Raw genomic sequence first — 24760 nt, 5'->3', positions numbered from 1 at the left:
CTAAAGAAAACTACTTCACAGCTTCAAAAGCGAAGCAGTAGTTTGGCATCAAGAATACATACCTAATCTATCCATTGCTGCCTTCGGATACTAATAGAGATGGAGCACCCAGCTCATGACACTTTCTTGGTAAAAGCATCATTTCCTACGATGGCCATAGATGTTCCTCAAGCACGTGCTTTCACAGCTACTCCAGTTCCAGTCTTACTGCGAGGCAGAGCTACCTAAATGCCTGTATGTCGTCAACAACAAGACAATTGAATGTTCAAAGTTTGCTCTAACACATATTGCTCTACTCTTCTACTCTTGATGTTACCAAGCATGTAAGTTTTACGTAAGACCACATACACACACACACCATACCAAACTGAGACAGGAAAAAGATGTCTCAACTGTTTTACATTCTACTTTGTCTGCTATGGTTACCAACAGCCTGTAAACATATGACAAAACACACACAATGAGAGCAGCTAAAGCTCACAGCAAACCAGAAATAGCAGCATGGGAAATAACTTTCAGTTAGTATCAGGAGCAGTATCTAGACCTTTTAAAAATAAAAGGGCATGGCTTTGCCTAAAAGGTCTATTAAACAACAATAGCAATACACTATCTGGACCTTCATAATCTCAGAGCAAACGCTTAGCTTATATTGGATTTGACCTCTAATGAACAAAGTCGAAAAAATCAAAATTCTTTTGGACTCGTGCAAAAAAACTAGTTTTTCACAACTTCCGGGAAAGACAATTGTAAAGAGAACTCAGATTCCCTTTAGCGTCTGCAATATAATACAGCAATTGCTTTTGTTCAGGAACGCAGAATTTGAAAGGACTTTATTCTAACAGACATGTAACAGGCTAAAAATCATTACTTGCTCAAAACATATCCCGTTGTCAAGTTTAACATTTTCAGGTTTTCTGCTTAAATCTTTTAAGCGGTAAAATAAATCACTCAAAACACATGGGTAGTAATAGTTTATTGCAACATTGGCAGCTTTATCTTTATCAAGTAATATGGAGCTCTCTACATTTTTTTTACCTGCCCATTTAAATATTTTATCTACATCTATATTGTTACTTTACAAATTTCTTCAATAACTGCATCTTCTCACCTGATTTACCATAGAACAGAGGAAAAAGAACAAAGTCTTGAAAAGAAAGAGTTGCATCATGGTAAATCTATTCTTTAATAGGAAGAAAAAACAAAAAAAACCAAAAAAAAAAACACACCTCCCTACTGATCTTTATTCAGAATAATATAAATACCCAAAGCTCTTTGTACCATTTGGTAATACATTTTGAAAATCCATCTACGCTTTTGTTGCATGTATAAACACAGAACACACAATTTTAGCCACACTGGAACCATCTAAACAGAGATATAATGTTCCATAGCTTTTACATGCATTCTATCCTTGGTACGCTGATTATAGTACAGGGTTTCTGTTCTTCGTCTACAGCAGCTTCAATTTAAGAATACACCATAAGCCAACTTAGAAACATCCATTAGTTGCTAATAGAAAGAATCACAGGAAGAAGGTTTCACAACAGTTTACTAAAACTTTTTTTTTTAAATCAGTTTTCAAATATAAAAATTGGACTTTCCCTATAACTGAAATATATTTACATGAACATTTTAAAAAGATGGTCTGTAATTTAAGTCTAATCACTGTCATCTGAGCCACCTTCAGACCCATCATTGTTGGATCCTTCTGGTTCAGATTCATTGCCAGATCCTCTGCCAGAACCCTCGTTATCAGATCCTCTCTCAGAATCTCTGTCCGAATCAGCACTGCGAGAAGCTGGGCGAGATTCGTTTTCTGAACCACCAGAACGGCTTCTCCCCGACTGCACAGACTCATTGTCAGACTGTTCCGAATCCGACCGCCTTCTTTTTCTGGCTGACCTGTCACTGTCCGAATCTTCGTCGGATGGGTGGACGCTTGACCTCCTTGGGCTACCTGCCTCACTACCGGATTTGTTTCTGTTATCAGAATCGCTGTCAGAAACAATGCGTTTACTGTGTTGCTGTTCCCCATCTTCTGAATCACTGTTGCTAATCCTGGCATGTCTGTAGGTGGAGAAATAAAAGAAAAAGAAGCATCCTTTATTTAAGGATGTTATCCCTTGCTTAAAGATAAAATGAGACACCAGGATCTCAGTAATGCTAGCTTTATCAAAATGATAATGCTAATCAGAATGACTTAGTAAGACCACGTGGACTGTCAGGTAAAAAAAAAGACTGAATACGGGATTAAGAGCATAAACTTAGTACGCTATCTCTGAAACATAAGAGGGAAAAGCTTCAGTCCAAACACCACCAGAAGGATACAAAAGTGACTCCTTATGACTGAGGCTCAAGAACTTCATTTTCTGTTTCCATGGCACAGTATTTCAAACTACAGCAAGTACTGAGTTTTTAACAATAATTTAAGTACTGAGAGAAGAATTCATCAGGTCTGTAAACTGAGAAAGTCACAGCATATGTAAATTTAAGAAAAACTTATCAAATAAAATACTTAATATTGCATCAGCATGATGCAGCTGCTTAATATACTTAAAATCATTCTATTCAGACTGGGCACCAAGACCACGCATACTTCGAGAATTATGAAAAGGAAGATGATTTCAGACATATGGAAGACAACACTGTTGCTTCTCTTGCATGTGTGCATCGACACTTTAGCACGTACAAGTTAAAAAAAAAAAAAAAAAGGTTCATACCCATCATCAGCAATTTTGAGTTTATCCTCATCAGAAGAATCATCACTAGATGAAATTATGGCTTTTGATTTGATCTTTCCTTTCATTGAAGGAGGCAGACGCTCTGGTTTGGGCTGTAAAGGGAAGAAGGAAGGGGTGGGGGGGGAGAAGGCTAAGGTATACTGGCCAAAGGTAGGAACAGATGCAGAAAACTAGGCATGCTTCTAACAGTTGCTCTAAAGTTATTTGATCAAAATTTTACATTTACTATTACTTATTGTGGATGGCTGCAGAAAGATTCTTTTCATTCTTAAAACAGCTATAGCAAGAGGGGAGGACAAAAATAAGCCCAAAGGCAGTTTGCTAGAAGCGTTCTTGTTATTTTCAATATTAATAAATATCTCTTGAATAGGGTAATGCTGAAGTCCAAATACTCATTTAGAAAATCATCAAGCCATTATTCACTGTTTAACTTACAGCCTTCTTCTTCTCTGCTTTGGGTGGACGTCGTTTTTTAGGTCTTGGACCATTTTCATGCTCTTCATCATCACTTCCCTCATCCGCTTTCTGCGGTCTTAAACAGAGTAGTATTTTATAGAATGTAAAGCATATCGTTGCAAAAAAATTTAACATTTATCATTGTCTCAATAGACATCTAGTTGATCAAGTGCTACTCTCACTCTTCTTGCACAGGGGCTATTTAATTTTTATTTATACATACACATTATAACACTTATTCACGTGACCTGTTATCAACTGCTCATTTTTTAAGCTCTTACGAAAGACTGCATGAGGAAAAAAAAAAAAACCACCCTTAAAAGCCATACTATTTCTCTAGAAAGTCTAATGTATCAGTTACCTCCTCCTCTTCTTCTTCTTCCTCTCTCCCTCCTCCTCTTCCCCATCTTGTTCACTACCACTGCCCTTCCTCTTCTTTTTCTTTCTAGACATGGGTAGATCTTCATCACTGTCATCGTTGACAAACTCATCGAATTCCCCTGCTCCTTTTTTGGAACGCTGAAATAAATTACAGTCCCACAATACGGCCTATTATTCATATTCCAACAAAAGCTACCAGAAAACAAGTCAAAGTAGAAGATTCATCTCAACACATTTTGTAAGTTGTGAAAATATAGACTGTTGTGTGCCAACTTTCCCATAATCTCTAGACCGATATCAAGACACCAATTTCAAATTTGAACATAAGGCAATAATCTCCTTATTTGAAAAACTGAATAAAACAGATTGTGGTAATACCACCTCGTTTGGAATCTTTAAGGGCTAGCTTCCCATTTTCACGTTTGAGTATTAAATCTGTGTGATTTAACAAAGTGGACCTGAGGAGCTTGAAATTAATAGCTTATGTTACCCCCAGAGACAACATCCAAAATGGGAAAATGAAGGCGGGGAGGGGGAAAAGAGAAATACATAAATCTGTTCTACCCTTCCTCCACCACCACCACGTTTTTTCTCCTTTGATCCTTCTACTTCACCAGTGAACATCAGAATATTCTTTGTCTTCTCCACATATTGAGCTCTTTGCTCCAGAAGTTTCTTCTGTTCTTCTTTTTCTCTTAGGCGCTTCTCTTCCTGAAACAGAGAGAAAACTAACCATTACTACGCTGCATTTACAGTGTCTCTACAATTATAATTCCTAGCATATAAATTATTTGTTGAGAAAAAAATGGAAAATCGACTTTTGGAAGTTTATGTCACAGCAGAAGGCCCACATAGCAAAGGGGCTTTCCATCAGCCTATGCTGAAGTAGGCAAGAGACCTTAAGAACTGTTCCAGGTTGCAGCAAGCACTTCCTCCTCCAGCCTGTCAGAACAGAAGTCTGATAACAGATTTTCCGGGGGCATCGATTTTAACTCATAAACAAAAATGAAAGAGTTAAGGCTACGTGGAAGAAAGAATGAATACTACCTGTTAGCTATGTCACTTTCTGCCAGCACTTCTTATATGCAAGAAATATGACTACTAGATATTTTATCAGTAACACCAGGTACCATCACAGAACAGGGGCACACGTACACACTTCATTAAAAACCAAGAATACAGAATGTAACAGAGCAAAAACCTGTTCTTTGAGCAGTTTTTGGCGAAGCAGCTCCTTTTCTTGCTCTTGCTTAGCACGCAGTTCTCTCTCTTCTTCGTCCTGCTTGCGTGCCCGAGCCACGTGATACTGGGCTTGACTCAGTAAGTCAGAGCATTGCCTACAACATTCAATGTTTTCAAGTAAAGCAAGATGGCAGGTACATACTACAAGGAAAAATAGTTTTCTAAAAGGCACGCATGCCAACACTACGTTTGTATCAGGGACAAAAAACAGGCTACCCGAAATAGTACAGCTGAAGATTAGGATAATATGGATTTTTGAGCACTGTTTCACTCCTAACGGGTTGGTCAATTCACATACATAAAAAAAAATTACACGTATAAGAGGATTTATCTCAGCTCGTCTGGACAGCTTCAGAAATATGGTTAGTAAGAACAACTTAATCAGAACTTATCAGTAAACCTAATCAGAAAGGCAGTTACTCCATTCAAAGAAACCCACCCACATAGGAACTAAGGTTGCATAAAGTGCTCAAGTCTCATGAAACATTAAAGCAAGGCGCTTTCAATAACCCTTTCTAATGTTATAGTGACATTTCTTTTAATACCAAGATTAAAATTCTTCTCAGTACAAAGTGCTTTTAGTGATAATCCTTTAAGATGTATAGTGCATTATTGCCAGTAGGTGTTATTTGTATATGACTTATGAAAAACTTGAAAAGTTTAAGAACATGCGCATAAATAAAATAGTGTGTATTAAGTGAAAATCTAGGAACTCGATAAGCTCACAAGGAAACTTATTTAAACAGGTCTGCGTACAAACATGTTACCCTGAGCAAAAGTTAAAGCAGACTGGACTCTGCATAACATGATTTTTTTTCAAGTTTCGTATAATTGACCCACTCTAGTCCCCTATGAGCTACCCGAAATCTCAGCAAAAGCAATTCTGTTCTTAGATTTTACCTTTAAAGCCAGAACAGCAAGAGCTAGAACAGCTCTTCAAATAAATTTTCTCTCGCTCTTTAACAGAAAACTTGCTATTAGGAAAGCTAAAGTTTTGCTGACTCCAGCTGATGGCAGATACCATGCTTTGAGTTTTAGATTAGACAAAAACGTAAAAAAGTGAAGGCATGAAAAGAGTGAAATGGTAATAGGGAGGTAACCCCACACTTGGATTTCTAATGTGGTAAGAAATGGACAGCTGAAGTTTTGGAGTATAGTTTTATTCTAGGAAAAAACAAAACAAAAATATTCCACTTGAAATCTGAATGATTTTTTTTTTTTTTTTTTTTTTACCTGGCTTCTGTAGCAGCAAGCGCCAAATCAAATCTCATTTTGTCACCTACTTTACTTAAGTAACTGAAGTACCTGGTGGGAAAACAACAAACAAAACTAAGCAGAAGTGGCATTACCTATGTATTTTTTAGAATTCTGTCTTAAAACAAAGCATTTATATCTGAGTTAAAACAAACAGTCCTCCAAAACTCAACAGAAGAGGGAACCTCACCGATTTTCTACCTCTCTTGGTAGGCATTCCCTTCAACACAACAGTATGTCAGTACATTCAAAGTTCTCTGAATTTAAAAAGAGTCTAAAAGCACTCTAGAAGTGAACAATAATCCAGAAAAATTCTAAAGAGACTTCAGAGATTTCATCCTGATTTTTCCCAATATAAAATAATATCATAATTATACAGGGCAGTTTCATCAGGTCATAAACAGTTTAACAGAGTTACAATTAAGCACCAGAAGAACCAACAGGGCATCCAGCAAACTACCAGCTAGGCAGATGTTTGGTCAAACAATCTTAAATTCTGTATAATTTAACAGTTAGCTTAAATAAAACAAATTACTTTTCTAACTAAGTAGGTTTCAGTGCATCATCTGTAATACAATGTTTTTCCCTAAGTGCTACTGTACTAGACAATTCTTATTTCCTCGAAAACCAAAACATTAGATCACTTCCATATACACCGTAATCCTCATAACTAGGAGTCAGAGCTCAAAAACAGGTCTAGCAAAGAAGTTTTTGAAAATCCTTTCCCCACCTCCTAACAAACTTATCAGGATTCAGGAAAGACTGGTTACCAAATTCAGATTATTCTCCTAGCGTTGCTTAGTTTAGTCCTCAAAGCCTCTGCTGGCAACAGGCAGGCATTTTACTCCTTGATGCACTAGTTCCTGGCAATAAGCAGATTGCTAACCCCATTAGATGTACTCTGAATCTATCACAGCTTAAATACTTGAAACCAGCATAAGAAGGGGAAGAAACAAAGTTTTAAATCCTTCCAGAACAGCCACCCTAACCGACTCTTCAGATCCTTGCAGATACAACATACCTTCAAGCAGACAGGTAAGGTAGGAAGATCAATGTGTTAAAACCAGTTTCTCCAATTCATTGACGGGAAAAGAATCTCCCAACTGTTTCAAGACTGCCACAGTCTATTCCCACATTCCATCACAAAAACAGATTTTTAATAGAAATGTTTTTGTGCTATAGACTGAGCTCACACTCTTGAGCATTTAAAAAAAAAACACAATTCTTCCCTCAACTTTTAGCTTACAGAAAATATTTTCCAACAGTTTCATATGAAAGATATCTGAATTTTCAGTAAATGGGTATCAAATGAAAGCTTTCATGCAACTTTCTCAAGATAAGTAACAAGCTTCTAACTGAATTTGTAAGTTAGAATTTGTTTTTGAATGTGTAATTTGCATTACATACAGCATTAGATTAGTGAAGTGCTCACTTGTATGAAAGGCTTTTTTTGGTTGGGGGGAAAAAAAACCCAAAAAACTTAAAAACCTTTGCACTGAGGATATGTTTTGCTCAATACTACAATGAATTATTATGGGTACCAAAGAAAATGAAGAGCTGATCTCAGGCCATATGATTCCCGCCACTATGAACATGTGAAAGACAACATCTATGTAAGAGCAGAGCTCAAAATGCATAAGCAAGCACCAGCTACATCAACGTTACCTAAGAGCAGGATTAAGAGTTGAAAGCACTATAGTAATGAAAACTTTCTGCTCAGAGATGGTGACAGTTAGATGAAACTATGCTATTTTCTTTTCTGGAAAGACAAATTTTTTTTTTTTTTCCTCAAGAGAACTAACAAATCTTGAACAACCTTAAAAAACAGCTTCTGTTCTAAAGTTACGAGAGTACTTAGGCTTTGCTTGCCTACTAGAGGGCACAATTAGTTTTTAAGCGTTACTAGTCATTAACCAGGCTTGCTCACGAAATAAGCAGATTTGAGATTCAAGTTTAAATTCTGTATATTGTTTCGGAAGAAAATTTCACAAAAAACGAACCTTCTAGATTAGGAAAGTATTTACAACATCTTCTCCAACTATGATTCTCCAGGAAGTAGTATATATTGGTCACGATAATACAGAAACCTGTAGGAAATATGTATGGGCCACCTGGCCAAATAAAACTGGCTCTGGAGGAAGGTTTGAATATTTACTTTTGTCAGGCCCAGTCTCTGTTATACCATTAGGAATTCTAGAATTAAATGCAGTGTTTCATAGGAGACAATCACTCTCCTAATCACAATTTGTGACTTAAACAGCATAGTTTACTGTAAGGAAACACCAAAAATATATTGATTAAAAATGAGACAGCTTTACCTGTGGGCTAGCTCCAGTTCTTTCACAGCATTAAGCACCTCCTTTAGATTGCTTTTTTCATCTTTCAGGACAGAGGTAGCTAGTCTTTGCAGCACTAAAGCCACATTAAACATAAGGACTGTATCACTTGGCGCTACATGTCTGGCCTGTTAATGAAAAGCACATTTTAAAGATACACTACCATGTCCTGCAGAGGTATACTGAGGTGACCTACAGACAGTAAGCATCATTTTTTCAGTTACAGACTATTGTACCGAAAGAGAGACACAAACATGCATCAATTTACAGTAACTTCATTCTGTAATATATGATGTTATACATTCATACCTTCAACAAAGTTTGCTTGCATTCCTGTAATTTGCCACATTTGAAGAGAGCCCGGGCCAAATACAACAATACTTCTGTATTTTGATGCTTATAGAACTTTCTAAGGCAGTTTTCATACTGAAACGGAGAAATCAAATTAAGAGCTGACAATGATTAGTTATTTTTTATAGCTAACTCAAGCAAATTCTTCTATTCCTGGAAAGCATTACTGCTTATGTGCTTTTTGTTTTTTAAATAAGTGCATCGTTCTACATGGATGCCTCGGTATTTCTTCTCCCTGATCAGAGAATCATTTCTGCTATTCCATGGCAAGTACCTGATTTCTTCTGAAAACTGGCTCCAGAAGGCTCTCTAAGGTCTTCAAATAAAGTACAAGAGGATACTTTGCAAGGGCCCTCTATTATAACAAAGAGCACACCAAGCAAGACTCATTTTAAGAGCACTCACTACTCTCTGCAGTATGAAATTTGATGCAACCAGTTACAAAAAAAATACACACATTTAAAATAACTCACTGTCCAATTAGTTCTGTCTACTGAGCTGAATAACGTGCTACGCCAGAGGATAAATAGCTGTTCTAAAGTGCACAAGAACACTTGTTTCTATAGGTTTAACGGGCCTAGAACTTAAGCTTCACGCGGTTATAATGCTTAGCCTTCTTAGTAAGGATCTCCTTTTGTTTGTGATAATCTTTTCTCAATAAATGTTTCATCCTTTCCAAACCTCCAAAATTAGAAGAAACATAAAGAAACTTTTAATTTCATCTCAAATACAGGAACTGTACTGTAACGCCTGTCACTACTCTTGGATTGCACTGTTATGCGTGCCCAATTTTCACTCACCTTTGCAGATTTCATATTTAGGACAATTCTACTTCAGATTTGTATGCTTTATTGCTGAGAACTCACTAGAGTAATTGTTGTGACTGCAGTAAGCTAGGCGATTAAATTCATTTCATCATCTCCCCTTTGAGTCCAATATATTGTATTTCAGGCTGTGGCTTCTATTGACGGCATAGCAGAAGCCAGAGAACGCTAACACCCCTCAGGTGAGAAAGTCTTTTCTACTAACAGCTTTACTTAAATATATTAGCAAAGGAGTACAATATTTTCCTGACAAATCACGGGTGAAAGTGACACCCACTTTCCCATTGGAATTTACTGTTCGTACAGTGCTTACACAATTGCTAAAAATGTATTTTCATTAGGCTTTTTGTCAAAAACATGTAAGCTGTGAAAGAAGATACCAGACTCCATTCATACACAACAGAATGACTCAAATCGTGCTATCAAAGCCTTTAACGTTCACTGGAGGATAGTAGCTATATATACACAAAGGCCTACTATCTTTTCTTCATAATCCTCTCAAAAAGATGGCTCTGAATTATGTATTTTTGAGCCTCCCTGTGGATTAAATTTTAGTAAAACAAGTTTGTTCTGAGCTTCCCTCCTGTTAAACATATGCAATTTTTTCTCTGCTTACTTGTATGCTTTTCATCAACCAATTGGGTCAATCAAGACAGACCAGGTTATTAATTGACTCAAATTTAGAAGTTAGCTTGCTTGAGCAGGTTGAACTAGATGAACCCCAGGATGCTCCTTCCAACATAATCCATCCTGTGATTTTAATTGTGGTGAGAGAAATCATGAAGTCAGCTCTCCAGATAGCTCTGATTACGTGATATTATGTATGCAATCATCTGCACAGCCAAAAATAGGAGATGTTGCTATTAAAAAAATCCCAGCAGCAAATCACATTTACTTTGCTTAACATAGGAAAGTAAATGACATACAGTAAACTACGCCTAAAAAGGCCCTCTAAGACCAAAATTCTCATCCACTTACATGTTACCTGTGCTACAGAAAAAGCGTATAAGCTAGCAGGTGCTTTGTTACCCCTTATCTGGATTTGACAGTTTGTTTCTAAATCCAGACTTGACAGCTAACACTATACTAGAAACAGACCTATAACTCTCAAAGTATTATTCAGAATCTTAACAGCTGGCAATTACAGCAGAGAAACATACAGAACTCATCTAACTCAATGTATTACAGAGTTCAATTTAGAGAGGTTACCATCTGCACAGCACTGATGTACTGTTTCTGTTCTACATAGATATGTGCCAAATTCAGCCACACATCACTGATATCCGCTGTTGCCTCTCTCACTTGGGCAAAAACATCACGAGCTTCACGGAAATATCCTTTATGTGCCAGGACAGCTCCTGAGGGGAAAGTAATACGTACAGTGTAAGCTTCCAGGTTCATGTACTATACACTTCTACCAAAGGAAATAGAACACTGCCTGAATGAAATGCCCCATTAAAAGCTGAGCAACATAGATAAAACCACAACTTTCATATAACAGCTGCTTCACTAAATAGTGTGTTGGTCCTGCAAAGAGCAATACTTTATATACTGAAGTATGAAACAGGAGAATATCATCATCTCCGACATAAGGAAAATTAGATTCTAATATTCACCTATGCCATTGGCCGCATACAAATTCTTTGGATCATTTCTGAGTACTTGCTTATAGATTGCTAATGCACGGTCTTGATGACGCTTTTCCTACAGAAAGAAATAGAACAATTGATCACTTGTTTCTGCAATGGGGTAATTACAAGACCTACCCAACATTTTTATGGACTATAACATGCCAAACAGGCAACATGAAAACTCTCTTGAGTAGATAACAGCATACCATAAAGTCACACACACTGCAGAGAGATGAACATTACCTTTTCTCTGTCCCTTGTCGGTTGATGCAGAGTCTGCAACCAGACATTGCCAAGAGCCAGCATGGAGTAAGTATCATTTTGTGTGGAAGGCTGTTTCAATATTCTTTCAAATTTCTTCTGTCCTGGACCCCACTCTTGTTTAGCCAAATGCAGATTACCAATTAGAGACCAAGCATCTGGATGGTCCTGAACAGAAATTCACTGTAAGTTGAAAAGCAGTTTTCCCTTGCAAGGTTACTTTTTCCAAGTGTTTTTTTTTTTTTTTTGGGGGGGGGGGAGGGTGTTGTTTTTAATAAATTCTATTTGAAGTACAAAGAAAAAAAAAAACAAAGCAGATTATAGTACTATTCTCTTCACTTGTTGACGTGAACAAACAAATCGGAACACAAGGTTACTGTAAGTGTACAATAGTATTTCAAGTGATTGAACTTAAAACACTTGAAGGGTTACAAACCTGATTTATCTGAAGTGCTTCTTTAAACCAATCGGAAGCCTCATAAAAGTTTCCTTTATCTCTAGCCATAGCTCCTAAGCGCAAGTAGCCTTGAAGAAAGAAAGAAAGAAAGAAAGAAAAGAGGGGGGAAAAAAACCAAACAGAAAATAGCTTAAAGTCATTTCACAAACAAGAAAAAAAATTGGCCATGCATTAACTTCAAAATCTTTTTCTTGATCTGCTCAGGACAGCAAGCATTGAGATACCTTTCATTTTCTATTCACAATGAGGCACACTATGTAAAGAGGAAGTTCTTTCAACAGTGATGATTTAGAAGTTGCAGATTTTATTCTAAAATAATTTAAACCCTTTTCATTGGCTTCAAAAGTTACAGACAACTGAGAAACCTCAGAGAGAGGATACATCAGTTAAGTTTGCTCCCTCCACCTTAAATAGCTCTCCCTCCTCTGCAAGCCCCAAGACGACTACCGGTTAGCTTGAGCAAGCGGCCATGGTAGACAAGCAGGGCAAAGGCTATAGTTCGGTTGGGGTATGCTTTGTGTGCCACAGCTTGCTGAGCAAAGGCTACCTCCTCTTTGTAGCAAATATCACCAGTCACCCGCTTGAGGCAAGAGGAAGAACCACCCCACTACTCCCTTCCCAGCCACACACACACAAAAAAAAAAAAAAAAAAAAAAGCCCTAGCAGCTGCACCAACACCCTCAACAGCTGCTCTTCCCTGGAACAAAGTCAAGGTCTAAGATAAAGCCATTCTCCCAAAGCATCTCTTTTTCTACTGATGCAGCCAGGTAAAGTTACAGAGGCTGGGCACATCAAGGGGATGGCCTTGACTGCACTGGAGTTGCAAGGTAATAAGGGTTTGGTGAGGGGTGAAGGGCAAGGGAGAAAAGGCATACAAATCTAGACAAGATAGTTTTGCTGCAGTTTGGGAGTACAGTATGAATCACCAACACCTGGGAGGCTTAAGAGGCTTAAGGTTTGAATATAAGGGAAAATAGAGGGTGGGCAAACAGGCCCCAACACTACTATGAGAAGAGGTGGAGACAGACATAAGGAGACCAGAAAACACTCTAAATGGGAAGATTTTTGGTATTTTAAGGAGGATTGTTGAACTAAAATACCAAACACTTCTTACAATCAACGTAATTAGGATGTTCTCTTAAAATGTTTTTATACAGCTTTTCCGCTTCATGAAATTCACACATCGCCTCATATAGTCTGGCAAGGTTATAGGACGTTGTTACAGAGATAGCATTGTAATAATGCTCATCATGTTCAGCTTCTGCTTTTGCACGATCCAGGGATGCCAAAAAATATTTCTAAAGTATAAAAAGAAAAAAGGAATAAAGCACTCCAGAATATTCTTAAAGGAAAACTTCTGGGTGATCAAGAAACTCAATTCAGACTTTGAATAATTACATACCTTGGCTTCTCCTAGGTTTCCAAGTCTGAAGTGCAAAGCACCCACATTATTCAGAATCTCAGGTGGGACATCAGCCTGCACTTTCTCTTGCAAAATGCGTGTGGCTGTTCCATAGGCTGACAGTGCACCCTTTACAAAGAAAGGGAAGACGGATGAAAGAAAATAAAAGCAAGAATTCTATGCATTCTGACAAAACGCACACACACAACTCACCCACTGTACATTATTAATACCTGTATATCAGTCTGTTCTAGAATTTGTGCTAGTTCAATCCATGCTTCTACATCATCTGGATATTGTTCTGTGACTTTCTTCAAGTGACCCTGAGAAACAGCAGAAAATAATTATGACTCTTTGTGGACACATGAATTGTTAAAACAAACCTCAAAGGAAAGAGCTATGGTTTTAACCTCTGCGCTAGAAAGATTCACTACACTGTCTTCTGCAAAAGAAAATATCCTGAATACCTGCAGGACTGACTAAAGCTTGGTCACAAAAATTGTATTAGTTTCTTTTCCGTCACTACCATAGTCTTCTGTAAAATGTAACACAGGCTTAACGTTTGAAGGAAGCAGAAATTATTACACACTAACACGAGAAGTTGGAATACTGGCACCCAAAATTTGTTGCATTTCTGTGCCCAACATTAAGAGCAAAAAAAACTTTCATAAAAAAACAAAACAAAATATCATAACACCGTCCTTCCAGATTTAAGCTGAGACAACGAGCATCTTCAGGAAATCCCTAGTTAATTTGTCATTTTCACAGAATTTGTACATATATATGAAGAATTCTTTCCTTTTCATAGTACCAAATACAAACGTGAGGCTGGAGCTCCTTTAAATTCCTGAAGTTCCTTTATCTAGAGCCTAGCAATAGCCCTAGAACTGACCAGAAGTTTTAACTCTCCAGAGTTAAGAGCATCTGTGATGACAATCAACATTAAATAATCCCAATGCACAAGCAACTCTGCATTTACAGTAAAATTACCCTGAATTTTATGGATCTTATGCTACAGATATAGTTCAACGAGCAAGTTCTATTCTTGGATGTAAAAATAAGATGCTGGCAGAATTAATTCACCTTGGCAATATCCCGTTTCTCCTGGTCTTCTGAAGCCGCGTAAAGAGATCCAAGGATTTTCATAGTCTCATAATTGTTAGGATAGGCTTTCAAAACTTTTTCAAAGCATTGCGATGCGTTCTCTTTGTCCCCTCGATAAATGTACATTTGACCCAATCCAAAAAATGGGAGTACAAAAGAGGATGAGGCAAACTGAGTGGCCTGATAATAATATTGGAAAGCTTGATCATAATCTTCCTAATTAAAAAGAAATAAAGAAAGAAAAGGCAGTGTTTAATGTTTTTATAGGTAAGAGCTGCAAGCACTTCCGTAACACAGCATTTTAAAGTGTAAATTTTTCAAAGGGGGCTTTTTAAAACCTCTTACCTGTACGTGAAAAGACCTCGCCAGCTGGTAACAACTCTCTGCCTGCATTGCTTCAACTTCTGTATTATGGAAAGCATGAAGAGCCAAGTGTTGGACTTTACCATAATCCTGAATAACAAAAAAATCATTCTTTGAATGCCTTCGCCTTACTCATGGTCAAGAATAGTATTCAAACACCAATAGCTGATGAATACAAGAAAGCCTTAGCTAGAGCGTTGGCTAAATTAATACCAACACATGTAGTTTTACTGATCACTATTCTTTTCTCTATACCACATTTTAAAACCTGAGGCAGGTGGGAGAAACCCCTCAGGACTCCAAGGTGAGCTTGAATTAAAATGTAAGTGCATCTTTTCTTGCCTGTCTTGGGAAACACTTATAAGCTATACATGCAGTTCCATATTATTCCACATTATGCACCACTTAGCCTGACAAAATGAGACTGAATCTAACAGCAGCACCCTTGCTGTTCAAAGGCTATCAAGTATTTCACGTACAATTCCAGATCTCTTACCTTCTTGAAAAAGAAGTGATTAGCCAAGTGATTCAGCACCATTGGATTACTAGGATCAATTGTGTAAGCCCTAGAAAGTAGCTGGACACCATTCTTGATAGAATCAGCCTAGGTAAGAGATTGACAGGGATCAGCAACATCTTAACAGTTGTATTAATTGTTATCTTCAAAGCTACTCTTAGCCCAGGCAGCTGCAGGAGCTCTGACAAAGTCCTTGCTAGGTTCACAGAAGAAAGTAAATTCAGCTGCAAGCTTTTTTCCCCTGCACAGCTCATACAGATGGAAAATGGGAGATGAAGCCACCATACAGGCATGGAGAAAAGCAGACCAGGACTTCCCAGAAAAAATAAATACTTTGCCTTGGTCTCCTTTGATATTTATCACTCTATTGTTCATAATCAAAAAGAAAGGCCATCAGGGTGCAAAGTGCCCTTCTACTATTCAATATCCCTAGCTCCTGTTTGGCTTAGGTTTCACACGATTCAGAGAAGTGAAAACATTTCTCATCTTCAAATTCTAACAAAGAACTTCAGATATTTAATTGAGAACTACTAGAACTTAAGTTCTAATTAAAAACAAACAACAACAACAAATAGCAGGTTGCTGTGTTTACATAGGGGAATTATTACATCAAGTTATTCTCTTCTGAACAACTTCTAGCTTAAAGAAAGCTTTCCATGGGTACAAACTTTACTTAACCACAATTTCAAATCTATAACTGATAAGAAAACTGTTATTTGGGACATGCATGAGATTTTTAACACAAGCAAGTCATCTTAAATCTCTATTTATTACCCAACACTGCCACCAAAAATAATATCTAGTAATATATAACATCTTTATATATAACATTTATTTATATATATATATATATATATATATATAAAACATTTTACTTTACATCACCAGCAGAAAGCTATCTTACTGAACAGACTGTTTTATGATGTTGAGACACAAGACAGTCTTACAGGCAGCTAAAAACATGATTTCGATTTAAAAAGGCATTATTTTTCCAAAGCTATCATAACAATATTGAATCATTCTTAGCTTAACCAACAAAGGTAAGACATGTTGAGGCGTGAGCTCATCCCTCGAATTCAGTTGAAAAGGTCAAAAAAACTTCAGAAAAAACATAAGATACCAGGTTTCATTAGTTTCTTCCTCATGGAGTTATTTATTAAGACCCAACTTCAGAATATTTTTGGTTGACTCCGCAGATTTAGTAAAGGAAACACACGTCCGCATTTGTACAAATTATACATGCAAATCTAAGAAGTTTTTTTTTGTTTTACCCCCATGATTTTGTAAGTTTTAAGTCATTTTCAAAAAGACCTTTTGTTAGTAGAGAATGTCTAGAAAGCTATGTGTTGTCTAAAAAGCCATGCTGTGATCATACTCCACATTTTAGCAACGTAGTCACGTATGAAAGTTTTCCCCTCCCTCCTTGGACCTTTAAAGGTCCTCCCCAACCTGATAACTTCTCCAGCTAGCTCAGATTCAGTAGCTGGGACCTTATGATCCCCACTGAGCTATGCCATGCTATGTACTGATGCATCTAGGGTGGTAGGATCACTGTTCTACCATAATTTCATCAACCTAGTTAAAACTGGTGAGCCAAAGAACAGGCAAGAACAAAGTAGCACTCATGCCAAGGTAGCCTGAATACAAGCTTTCAGACAAGTATTCAAGTTATCTTCTGTAAAGCCCTAAAAGCTCAGGACTAATCTCCTGAGACTACTTCTTTTATCCTGCCCTTGCTGCTAGTGTGATGCTCTTTCCAAAAATTCCTGAAGCTCTGGAATAGGCCTGCCATTGTGAGTGAGGACTCTAAGCATTTGGGGACTTTCAGAGCACCCTGACTCCAAACTGATACAGCTAGCTTTTCAGCTTAGTCACAAACGACTAAGTAAGGCTGGCTATTATACATTGCTCATTAGAGTAAGATTTTGAAGTCAGCATTTTTTAAGTGATTGGAAATGCATTCACACATCTGAGCAAGGTTTTTTTATTATCTGAATTAAAACAGTTAACCTACCATTAGCTTTCTGCACTTAACACCTCAATAAGTAAGGAAGTTGCAGGTTTTTAACAACAAAGGGGGAAGTTATTCAGTGTGTGCTGCCCACATCTTAAGTACACATCTATAATAACATTCAATAATGACATTGATTGAAACGATTTAATATCCCTTTTAAAAACTGGAGTACTTTTCAAAGCATAAAAAATTTGCCTTTTAAGACAAAAAGAAAGTGAAGTGAGTATGGCTTCTAGTTAAGTCAGACCCACCTCTTTATTATTGAGTTCCAGAACAGCCAGTCCAACCAAAGCCCCTACGCATTTTGAATTTAGCTCCAGAGCCCTGCTGAACGCCAAGCGAGCTTTTTCCAACTTGTTCAGTTTCACGAAGCAGTGGCCCATACCTAATCGAACCTCAGCTAGAGAACAAGATGACATCATTCAGAATCCCAAAGTTTTCAACTTTATGACTGTTTTACACTCTGGACATCAACTAATGTTGAGACACTGTCTTTAATACCTCTTCAAAGCCTGTAAAGCCATGTAACAACTTGCCGTTTTTAAAAGCAGCCTCACACACTTGGCAGCAAAACTAACCCCAATAGCTTAGTAAGACCTTATTTATTCCTGCAATTCAGAACATTGGTCTTTATCTCTGAAAGACTCTGACACTAAACAAATACAATATTATCTTTAAGGAAACATTCAAAAATAGAGAAAGGCATTAAAAAAATGTTATGAAAGATATGAAAATTTATTAGGCAGGTAAGTTCAGCAGAGACTAGTACGCCTTCAGAAAACACAGGCAGGTAAACAAGTCAGCTAGACACTTTTCCTTAAGTGATCAACTGATTTCATTTATCTTCCTCTAATTTCCGTGGTCCTGTACAGATGAGCTAGTCCAGAGAATTCACATCACACTACTCATTCAGGCTGCCTGCAGACTTGGAATACAGAGACATTTTTATACATCGGTTTTGTGTGTGTGCATGCGTAGCGGGGGAGGGTGAATGAAAGATTTTTTTTTTTTTTTTAAATAAAGGTTGCATTTCTAAATCCAGTAATGATTCTTATGCTAAACCAAACTACAGAATAACAGAGCATGCATTAACTTGGTAATAAGTTCTTTTCCAGATGGATTATGGCAAAGTATACCACAACTCCTCAGAGAGTTTAGAGTATTTATGGTCCCAATACAAGTACCCTAAAGTATTACTCTTATTTTTTAATAACATGCCTAGCATCTACAGCTGTTATTTATAGCTTCCCCAGATTTTGGCATTGAGAAAAAGCATACAGTAACACAATGAAAACTCACATTTTGCACTACAGGCAGAACTTCACGTCTTGATTCTCAAAACATATTCCCTTGTTTTGTTATTAGTGCTACAACGTGACATAGCTTTTTTAACTCTTATTCCAAAGTCTCACAGATAAATGCTGTTCGAGAACATTGCAGAACCTTTTATTCCTATCTGATTTTAATTTCTCTTATATACAACTTCCAAAACTCTAGCACCTCTTTAAATTTTTGCAATGGAAAAAAACGTAAAGCACTTTCTCCAGCACAACCTCCTTCTCCACCAACGAAAAACTGTTGCAAGTCAGATTTCTGAACCCTTCTAGGGGTTTATTTTGCGACAGATGTAGACCACAAAAAAATCCCTCAGGTATCTGAATTATGAAGACCAACTCTAGGCCTGCGTAAATCTGCAAAAACCCTTCCACTAGCAAATGCTTTCCATCCTACCTGGGCATCCTGGATTGGTGCGCAATGCTTTCTTGTAGTAGGCAAGGGCTCCTCTGTAATCTTTCTTGTTGAAAGAAATGCATGCTTTACCTGTTATAACATAAAAGCCATAAATAAATCTGTTATAAATTAGAAGCCAATGAGCACTAGTTAGTAAATTTACGATGTACTGATTTTCAAAAGTTACAATTAGAATCTAATAAAAAAAAAAAAAAAAGATGAAAACTCAGACAGCTACAAATATTTTGGCAGCTTTGATGATGCCAAATATATCAAGCAAATCAAGCACTGGAATTTACATTTTCCTGGTTTTCTGCATAGACTTAATTCTTTCTTTCCTGGTCCACAGGAAAGACATTTGCTAAGACTAGCTTCATTAGTGAGCACAGAGAAATAATGGTGTTACGGACTTCTGACCCTTTGCTACTCAAAATATCCTCACCTTAGTACATAGAGTACACAGCTTCACTGGTATCATCAGGGAAAGGCAAGTAGTTACATTGGATTCAGGTCTGCAGATGTCAGAAGATGCTGGCTAGGACTCCACTTTCTCTTAACTCCCCTCCCTACATAAACTTCCTGAATCTGAAGTAATCTCCAGGTAATGTTACGCATTTCTGGTCAAAAACGGACACTTCTTTCTAATCGCCTTGTTCATCTCTCTTTTTTACCTATGCACCCATTTTACATATATAATCCATTCCCAAATTCAATTGGAGAGACTAAAAAAAACCAAAAAACCCACACACGCATAAATCCCCACAAAAGCATACCGAGAAGGGCTGGAATATTATTTGGAGATTGGTTGAGCACAAAATGGAACTGTGCATCGGCTTGGTCCATCTTATCACCTTCTAGCAGACAGAAACAGGCTCTTCCCAACAAGTGATTCTAGATGCAGGAAAAAACATACATATATTTCCACTACACTTACCTTTGTGAAACATGAAGATTAGACCACAGGAAAGATTAACTGCCTATGCTATAATACTGTCTCTGAAAAAGTTACCTCTCTCACAGCAGGAATTGAAAATAAGAAGTGATTTCTAAAATTCACATGCTATCTAGCAAAAGACCAACCCCCCCCCCCCCCCCCAAAGATTAACCAAAAAACGTCACTGACAGCCATATCAGGTGCTCCAAGTCAGAGATAATTAATTATTCCTGTTGGCAACGCACACATTTCAGATACTCACAAGATCTGCTTACATGTACTACACTACCAGACGTTGAAACCTGAGCAGTTTCTATCTTCTCTTTAGTGATACCAAGCTTGCTTTCTTTAGAAAAACGTTTTGAATTTACACAGAGAACTTATGCTGAAATTAAGTTTATAAAAAAAGAAAAGAATCAGCAAATAATTCACAGGTATGAATATTTATACAGATTTTTGTTTTTACCTGATCATACATGATAATTTTGTCAGCCATAGTATACAACAAGGTAGCTTGCGTAATGAGCTCCTTTTTGTTATCTTTGTTCTTCTCCTTCCGAGCCTGCTGTACATAGTATGCTGCCAGAGTATCCAGACATGTCATTTGATCTTTTTCATGGTCTCTATAGTCCAAGTTACCATCTATGCGTGCAGCTTCCAACAGCTTCACAAAGTCTTCTGTTTTTCCTTGTTTGTAGTATTCCAGCTATAAAATACAGTTTTAAACAGATAATATAATTCCAGGGAGAATCTAACACACCAAGTTGATATTTTAAATGTAAAACAGCTTCTCCTTCCAAAAAGGACATAAATGCAGGGATAATCGATAAAGAGATTCTGATATCAGCAAACAATTTTCTATCATCACCCCAACTTATTATTTCTACAAGCAATCTGTTACTTTTATCCAAAAAAAATAGTAGCCTCTGATTAGTCAGTTGATGCTAAATGAGACCAAAGCTGCTGCCTACTAGAGCAGCAACTCTGAATTGATGCAATGGTTTGGTCTTGTGCTAATACGGTAAGTGATGAGCAGTCTTACGGATGACTGCAATCCCATAAATTTCTGGTACAGAAAAAGTAGCATACCTACATGTTTAATTACTCCTATGTGATTACACTTCCTTTACTGACAACAGCATATGTTAGAACACAGAATCCAACTTCACGTTAATTACAGTAGAAAGACACAAATTCTCTAGCCAATAATGCATTATCAATTCATACAGGAAAACAAATGGGATACCAAATCTAAAATTATTTTAGACAACAGTATCAGACAGGAATATTATATATTCAGAGCTGAAAACACACCTAGCACTCTAGGCTAAGCTATCCATGAAAAAAATCTACAAGAGTCTCTCTGCTAAAAAGCAATGTAGTGAAGTCTTAAGCTACTTAAAACATCAGTAAAGGAGAATGGTAATATTCCATAACCATAAATCAAGATTTGGAAAGTGAAAATTTGATACACTGGCTGTATTTCAGGAAGCTCTAAAAAAGTACAAGGTACTTGGAACGCTACATAGGACAAGGAATTCTGAAACTTCTTATTTCTTTCAGCATTTCCAAAGAACTGTTCAGATTATCCCTCAAAGCTGGTTATTTTTGTTCTACAAGCATTACTCAAGCTACTACCGTCCCTTATTAATGACTGAATATCACTATTTATTTCACACACACACAAGTTTTACAACTATTTACAAGCAAAGAACCAACTCTTTTTCCTCTCTTAACTTCGCTACCTTTTTGCACATTTCACCATGCCTTTCACAGTACAGATACCGCCCGTCTTTGATTATATGAAAAGACTGAAAAAAAAAGACTGAAGAACTATTTATTTTTAAAAAGTAAAGTGAGCCTTAAGCTCACTGAAAAAGATGAAATCAAATCTTAACATGCATATGGCAAATCAAAAATATCTGGCCTAGAATCAGTGACCTAATAGCCTAATTAAGTTCCAGCTCAAAACTCAGTTATTTCTGGTCACAAAGCTAAGGCGGGAGAAATGATTATATGAATATATACTAACCGCTAAGGCGATCCATATGTGCAGTTGAGTATGTTCCTGTTTCAGGATACTTATAACTTCATCCCCCTCAGGTAACTGATCAAAGTCAAGCTCAATAACCTAGAAGCAAACAACACATATTTCTTTTTGTGAGGCGTTGTTATTTACCACTGAGCTCAAAGCACACTGGACATTTCAGAGCATAAAGCATACGTAATCCTTTATGTTTAAATAAGATTGCTGACAAAGAAAGGAGAGATGACGATTTGTTTATTCCGCACAAGACAAAAGTGACAGCCTCTCACAAATATCATAAATGAAAAATAACCCAATGTTTAGGGTACCAGTCCGGGGGAATAAACAGAGATGCTATTTCAACATCCTTCACTAAAGACTTTCAGCTCAAAATTTATACAGTTCAGCTAATAATCAATTAACCAATTTGACTGCACACATGCCACTTCAAGAGCTGCTGAATCTCTAAAACATTTCCTACACACAGGTAACACAGAGATCTAGGATACAATCAGAGTCTTCAAGTAATCAGGTATCAGGGAATCAATAGCTAAGACTGATCTTAGAACCTTTAAGTTATTTGCCAAATCATCTTTGTGCCCAAGAGAATTAACAGGTTACTGAAGGGACAAACATTCTTAAGAGTAGACTAAATTTCTGAACGTTAATCACCAGAGTCATCGTGAGCAAACGACATCAACAGTTTTCACCGTGCAATCATTATTTTGCAAGTACTATTTTGATAGGTCAATCTACTCTTCTGATATGGAAAAATGTGGAAAAAGAGCAGATGTTCCCAAGGTGGAATGGTTGGGGACACAATTTAGCTACCTGTTAGTTCACCTACTGCTCAATCATGCTGCCTTCGATACTGGTGACCTATGTTACCAGCCAATTTTAAAGCGAGGAAGTGATGCACATGCATGTGGGTGGGTCCCCCGATTACCAGTGCCGAGACTCTTACTCCAAAAACTGGCTTAGAGCAATTCAGTTTATAAGGACTGCAGTTTTGATTATGAAAAACTTATCAGAGCAATAAAGTAAATATTTCTGTCATTTTCTATTATTTTTAGCTTAAATTTGTCTTGCGCAGTAGATCTTGTTTGACAGACAGTGGTGGTTTTAAATCTAGCAAATCCTAATCCACAAACTAAAATAGTTACTCATGAGAAATAGGCATTGCCAACACAAGCAAATAAATGTGAAAGTTTAAAAAGGTAGGAGAAAAAAAAATGTGTATTTTATTTTCACATCAATTTTTAGTAATTACTCCAGAGCTTCAGATTGCAAGTACTACGTCCCATAACTTGAAAAACAGTACTAAGTTCAATTATTCATGTTGAGACCTATGGAATAAGTTCCTGTCACAGAAGAAAAACTGGAACACACATGCAGTTTAAGAATCACTGCGGTCAGGAAAAAAAAAAAAAACGAGTCTAAGGAGAAAATTTAGTTGGACGAGGCTAAGGGACAGAAGCACAAAGTAAAGGGCAGCTACGGTTCCCAACAGCGACTTCACTCCCGAGAGAAGCAGATGTCTGAAGCGGGAGAGGGAAGCACCGAGGGACCCCGGACGGGCTGACTGACTGCTTCAAGCGGCTCCCCTTCACCAGAAAGCTACAGGTCAAGAACGGGGAAGTGGTGGCTAGGGGAGGAGAGAGACTCCGCATCAAGAGGCAGCGGGAAAAGTCGGGAAAAAGTCAGGCTGTGCTTCTTTCCACATAGCGAGACGCCACTGACCGCAGCTACTCGCAGCGCTCGGGGAAGGGACGTACCCGCTCCCCCCCCCCTGCCCAGCGCAGCGAGGAGCGGCGACAAACGCCCGCGCCCCGGCCCGCACCACCCAGCGCACCCCCCCTCACCACCGCCCCGGGACCAGGCCGCGCCACCGCCTCTCGGCCCCCACTCGCCTCATCGGTATCCCGGAGCGGGATCTCGATAGACCCCCGCGACATGATGGCGATGGCGGTGCCCGCCGAGCTGCCGCCTGCCGCGAGCACGCAACGGCCGCCGCGCGCGCGACCACTTCCCCCCCGCACGCGCCGCTTGACCCGGACGTGCTCGGCGAACGGGGCGCCGCGGCGCAGGGTGGGGAGGGAAGGGTGGGGGGAAGCGGGCTCCGCCCCCGCGGCGCTGCGCGCCAATCCCAAGTAAGCGCGAGCCCGAGGGCCGCGCCCCCCCCCGGGGGGGCGCGCGCGAGGGCGGGCGTTGAGGCTCGGTGCCTCGCGGCCCTGTTGCCGCGGCAACGCCGGCGCCGCGGGCGCCCCCTGAGGGAGCGGCGGCGCGGACCCTCCCCCAGCCGCCAGGGGAGAGCGCGAGCGCCTGCGGGGCTGCTCGCCGCGCGACAACGGTCCCCGCAGGGCAGGGCGAGGGGCGCCCCAGCCGCTGTGTGCAGGCATGAGGCCCGCTACTACACGTCACAGACTTGGCTCTGGAAATATATACATATTTCTATACGTACACAAAAAATATCACAGAACAACAGATTATATAATGTATTCATAGGGACGCTGATACACAGAAGAGGTTTGCCCTTTGGTCTCTGGTCATCAGACCACAGCTCCCTCAGGCCCTGCCTCCACCAAAGACCCTGATTGCCAACTGCACGCATTTAAATCTGTGAGTTTTTTTTCCTATATTTGTGGAAAAACAACCCATAAATCTGAATATATATTATTTAACCAGCTCTGGATGGTATAATAATACATATATACAACTATTTAGTCACATTTTGT

General features: G+C 38.5%; 2 protein-coding genes across 2 annotated transcripts in view; one reads left to right on the top strand and one right to left on the bottom strand.

The window, feature by feature from the left end:
* Nucleotides 1-956: 956 nt before the first annotated feature.
* On the bottom strand, nucleotides 957-24133 carry CTR9 (CTR9 homolog, Paf1/RNA polymerase II complex component). The gene is made up of 25 exons (XM_068945085.1): nucleotides 23936-24133; nucleotides 22032-22130; nucleotides 20466-20705; nucleotides 19839-19956; nucleotides 19066-19155; nucleotides 17586-17734; nucleotides 15300-15407; nucleotides 14786-14893; nucleotides 14420-14656; nucleotides 13570-13659; nucleotides 13337-13465; nucleotides 13049-13232; nucleotides 11914-12002; nucleotides 11460-11645; nucleotides 11202-11289; nucleotides 10795-10943; nucleotides 8720-8836; nucleotides 8393-8538; nucleotides 6054-6125; nucleotides 4780-4915; nucleotides 4143-4289; nucleotides 3559-3716; nucleotides 3177-3273; nucleotides 2721-2833; nucleotides 957-2067 (listed from the first exon to the last, which is right to left on the bottom strand). Exons 1-25 carry the CDS (start codon nucleotides 23978-23980, stop codon nucleotides 1659-1661), a joined length of 3504 nt encoding a protein of 1167 aa, XP_068801186.1. The 5' UTR covers nucleotides 23981-24133; the 3' UTR covers nucleotides 957-1658.
* Nucleotides 24134-24535: 402 nt separating this feature from the next.
* Nucleotides 24536-24760, top strand: part of IRAG1 (inositol 1,4,5-triphosphate receptor associated 1) — a 122870-nt gene continuing 122645 nt past the window's right edge. The window contains exon 1 of the mRNA XM_009680217.2: nucleotides 24536-24644. The gene's annotated coding sequence lies outside the window, so the exon portion shown is untranslated. The remainder of the gene's footprint in view (nucleotides 24645-24760) is intronic.

Source organism: Struthio camelus, chromosome 5 (genome assembly GCF_040807025.1).
Source record: "Struthio camelus isolate bStrCam1 chromosome 5, bStrCam1.hap1, whole genome shotgun sequence".
NCBI classification, from domain to species: Eukaryota; Metazoa; Chordata; class Aves; order Struthioniformes; family Struthionidae; genus Struthio; species Struthio camelus.
This window is presented reverse-complemented; position numbering and strand designations above follow the sequence as displayed.